Source organism: Henckelia pumila, chromosome 2, assembly GCF_033568475.1.
Source record: "Henckelia pumila isolate YLH828 chromosome 2, ASM3356847v2, whole genome shotgun sequence".
NCBI classification, from domain to species: domain Eukaryota; kingdom Viridiplantae; phylum Streptophyta; class Magnoliopsida; order Lamiales; family Gesneriaceae; genus Henckelia; species Henckelia pumila.
This window is the reverse complement of record NC_133121.1, coordinates 53,787,440-53,791,659: the sequence shown is the minus strand read 5'-3', so window position 1 is coordinate 53,791,659 and position 4,220 is coordinate 53,787,440. Positions and strand designations below refer to the sequence as shown.

The window sequence follows — 4,220 nt, the reverse complement described above, 5'->3', positions numbered from 1 at the left end:
TTCAAATCCAGCGAAAAACAAGAAAACGAGTAAAAAACTGAGAAATGGTTTTTGGAAAGAAACCGTATACCTTCTTATCGATAAATACAATGAGATCACCAACTTTCGGATAAACAGGATCAACCATGGCAGTAATGGCGTTCTCCACTGTTTCGACGATGGATTTCAGCGAACCGGAGTTCTGTTAAGCGTTTTGTTACAGATTTGACACCACCATGAAGCTGTGCACAACCAGAATCTTCATAAATCTTCTGAAATTCAAGGGGTTGAAAGTTGGGAATTCCTAGATTGGAGATGGACCGAGAGTTTCTCCGTTGAATTTCGTAGGAGAACCGATGGAGTTAGGGCTGAATTTATAGTTCAGAAATTCAATTTGGGTAAGAACAAGGCGGGTCGGATTGTGGATAGTCCGTCTCACAAAAAAGACCCGTGAAACGGTCTCATAATATGAGTGTTTGTCTTAATTAAAAGTTTGTTAATTAGAGGATATCTACTTTAATAATATAATAAGATATAATAGATTTTTTATATAATATGTTGAAAGTTGAAGCGAAATATATTTTTTTATTGAATAAATATAGTAGATTTTTTTATTGACGTAATAAAATAATTGATAGAGTTTTATAACATCAATTATGCAATCATTTTTTTAATATTTTTAAATATTTATAAAAAAATAATTTTTTCAAAAAATAAAAGGATATGTTCGGACCTGAATCACCAGTTCCACGACCGACGGGTCGGTTAAAGGTCTTTTGTCAACCCGGACCCATTCCATGGCCAGGTCAAAATCCAAAAAAGAGGTGTCCGGGTCTCTACCAGAAATTAATGGAGAAATGAAGCATCAAACAGACCCATGACATTTCTTACATTTGTTAGGAAGCTTAAACTGTACAGATCACAACCCATTTTATGCTTTTCTTCACAAGTTGCACATTCTTTTCCTCACCGATTTGTTTCGTCTCAGTGTATAGGGGCTTCCGCTCTGCCTTTCATGTCTCAAGCATTTCGTCGAACAACATTCAGACCATGTACACAGACACCTCCTTTGGGCAGTTTCCACCACACCCAAAGCCAATGGTTTTACCAATTTATCAACTTCGACGACGAGATCGACGAAGCTTATGGAAATATGCAATTTGAAGTGAATGAGATCCTCGAAAGAGTAAAAAAAACAAAGGACTTACATTCTGGGGATGAAGCCATTGCTTTTCTTGATGCTTCTAACGTAAAGCCCAATGAGAATTTGGTCCTTTCACTTATTTGGGCCTTGAGAGAAGAGTGGAAGCTTGCATTCTTAGCGTTCAAATGGGGTGAGAAATGGGATTGTGTAGTGGAGAAGACTTGGTATTTGATGATATGGTTGCTGGGTAACCATAAGAAATTCAGCACTTCTTGGGCTCTCATTCATGAGCTTCATAAAGCTTCAAGGGATACTCAACAAGCACTGCTCATCTTGATTGACCGGTGAGCATTAAACCTTCCCTTCAAAGCCAGTTTAGTGTGATTTTGTATTTCTTGGACAACATTCATGTCTCCATTAAAAATCTTGGAAAAAACATATATATATTTCATAAAAATGTGATCTTTAGTATGAATCATTAACCTTTTATTCCAAATATGAAATGCTACTACGGTCCTACTTGATAACCCAATTTCTAACATAATTTGTTTATGTAGTTTGTGCAGTGAAACTTTATTTTTTCGTGTTTTTCGAATTTAACATGTTTTTATTGCAGAAGGTATTAAATACTCTGCTTCCCGCTTGTGATATAATGTAGTCAATCATATATGACAGAAGAGAATGCAACAAGTGTTATGTTTATTGCCAATATAACTATCCCTAACTCGTGAATTCCCAGAATGGCCCAACTTAACCGTAGAACCGATAAACTTTTGTTCATAAATTTGATTCAGCTTTATGTATATGCCATTCATCTTTTTAATTTTGTATTTAACTTGATAGTTACGCGGCTGCAAATCATGCAGACAAGGCTATAGAGACTTTTCACATAATGCAGAAGTTCAAGTTCTCTCCTGATCAAAGGACATACTTCACATTCTTGAAAATTCTTTGCCAACATGGGAACATTGAAGAAGCCGAAGAGTTTATGTTTGTCAATAAGAAGTTCTTCCCATTAGAAACAGCAAACTTTAACATAATTCTCAACGGTTGGTGCAACATATCCATTGACATCTACAAAGCCAAGAGGGTGTGGCGGGAGATGTCCAATTTTTGTATTTTGGCTGATGGGACTTCGTATACACACTTGATTTCCTGCCATTCAAGTGTCGGTAATCTCTTTGATTCGTTAAGATTGTTCGACGAAATGAAGAAAAGGGGTTGGATCCCTGGGGTGACTGTCTATAATTCATTGATTTACATACTGACTCGTGAGAATTGCCTGGGTGAAGCAATCAAAATTATAGATAAGATGAAAGAAATGGGTTTGCATCCCAATTCAACAAGCTACAACTCTATCATACGTCCACTTTGTGAAGCTTCAAAGTTCGAAGAGGTAAGAAATATATTAGCTCTGATGTTGGAGGAAGACATCAACCCTACAAGTGATACATACCATGCGTTGCTCTTGCTCGAGGGTGGCAGTACAGAAGGAACCTTGGAAGTTCTTAATCATATGAGAAAATCCGGTTTGGGTCCAACCAGGGAGACATTTCAGCTTATTCTTGTTAGGTTTTTTAAATTAAGTCGAACTGAAAATGCATTAAACATTTGGTCCCAAATGGAGAGGTACACTGTTACACCAGATCATGCACTTTACAATGTTATGGTGGGAGGATTGGCAAAATGCGGGCTTATCGCCAAAGCTAAAGAACTCTATGCTGAGATGAAATCTGTTGGGCTCACAGTCGATCCATCACTGAAGAAGCTCGTAGAAGAACCTCTAAGGATCAATTCAAGCAAAGGAAAACGGCAGATGACCGTTGTGAGATGCATAAAAAAGGGGAAAGATTTCTGGCATGGGAAACGAAAGCTTCATCAAAAGAAGAAGACGTAATAAGCAATGTGAAGAAGTTAACAAACCTTGTAGGCCTCATCTCTGATTCCAGAGTCCATCAATTGTCTCGAGTTCTCGAACTACTAAGCTAATCTTGAGAGAATATGTTGATAGTTGTTGGATCAATGTACGGACAGAGCTAAATCTTGCTGCTGAAAAATATGTATGTTACGTTTAAAATGTCTTGGGCGGATAGAGGAAAGGGAATAGTGCCCACATAAAGTTGGCAGTAGGTTTCAAATTTGAATTGATTGTCCCCATTCATGTGGAATAGGGGCATTGAGGTTCGCATTTTCTGTAGCTTGTCCAAGTCATATCGTTCACATTATGGATCTGTTGTTTTTAATTTAACACGAAATAGGGCAAGAGATTTAAAGAATAAAAGTAACAGAACCATAGATATCCAAACTTTTTGTCCCCAAAACCCATAAATGTATATATATATTATTGAATAAAAACAAATTCACAATACGTCCACCTCCAAAAAACATCATTTGGTGACCTAAATACCCATTCTGCGAGTTTGTTTTACGGACAAAATTTCTTGTGAGACGATCTCACAGGATCTATGATCGTTAGACTAGTCGACTCGGTTCATATTTACAGTAAAATATAAAAAAAATAATTCATTTTTAAGAGTCGAATAGGGTTGGACATTCATCTCAGACGGTTGCACAAGAGTTTTTGGATATGGACAAATACTCAACACTACAATCGTGAATATATTGTTCTTTAAATGTATGGAAGATCGTTAGTGACTAATTATTTGGGCCGACACTGAGTCGTGCATAAAATAACCCACAAGAATATTGCCATATTTTTGGGCCTTCTTGTTTCTTGTAAAATCCATTTCAATTCTGAAACCAAACCAAACCACAGTGGTGACGTATCGCTTGAGCACTTCTTTGTGCTAATAGAATGTGAATTTATGTGATGGTTGCTGGATGTAGACCTGGCCAAGGGTCGGGTTGGACCCGGTGAAACGATTCGATCCTACTACTATTATTTTTTTTTACAAATAAATAACTAAATATTTAATATAAAATATATTTAAAAACTATGCATCCATAAATAAATAAATAAATAACTAATACTTAATATAATATATATATATTTGAAACGTGTAAATATATATATTAAATAATTACTTTCTAAAATAATTATAAACATAAACAATTTCCATAAAAATATTCCAACTAA

At 36.0% G+C, this 4,220-nt stretch overlaps 1 protein-coding gene across 2 annotated transcripts; it reads left to right on the top strand.

The window, feature by feature from the left end:
* Positions 1 to 792: 792 nt before the first annotated feature.
* On the top strand, positions 793 to 3,336 carry LOC140883730 (pentatricopeptide repeat-containing protein At1g80880, mitochondrial). 2 transcript variants are annotated; one of them, XM_073290310.1, is made up of 3 exons: positions 825 to 891; positions 968 to 1,467; positions 1,967 to 3,336. In XM_073290310.1, the coding sequence occupies exons 2-3, from the start codon at positions 995 to 997 to the stop codon at positions 3,018 to 3,020; spliced, it is 1,527 nt and encodes a 508-aa protein (XP_073146411.1). In that variant the 5' UTR covers positions 825 to 891; positions 968 to 994; the 3' UTR covers positions 3,021 to 3,336. The 2 variants fall into 2 exon arrangements, with proteins under 2 accessions (XP_073146410.1, XP_073146411.1); XM_073290309.1 differs by having other exon boundaries at positions 793 to 1,467.
* Positions 3,337 to 4,220: the final 884 nt, after the last annotated feature.

Excerpts from the sequence above, each read along its gene's own strand:
- LOC140883730 (XM_073290309.1), top strand. The coding sequence starts at position 857 with ATGACATTTCTTACATTTGTTAGGAAGCTTAAACTGTACAGATCACAA. Across the intron at positions 1,468-1,966 it reads CTGCTCATCTTGATTGACCG|TTACGCGGCTGCAAATCATG; the intron begins GTGAGCATTAAA and ends TTAACTTGATAG.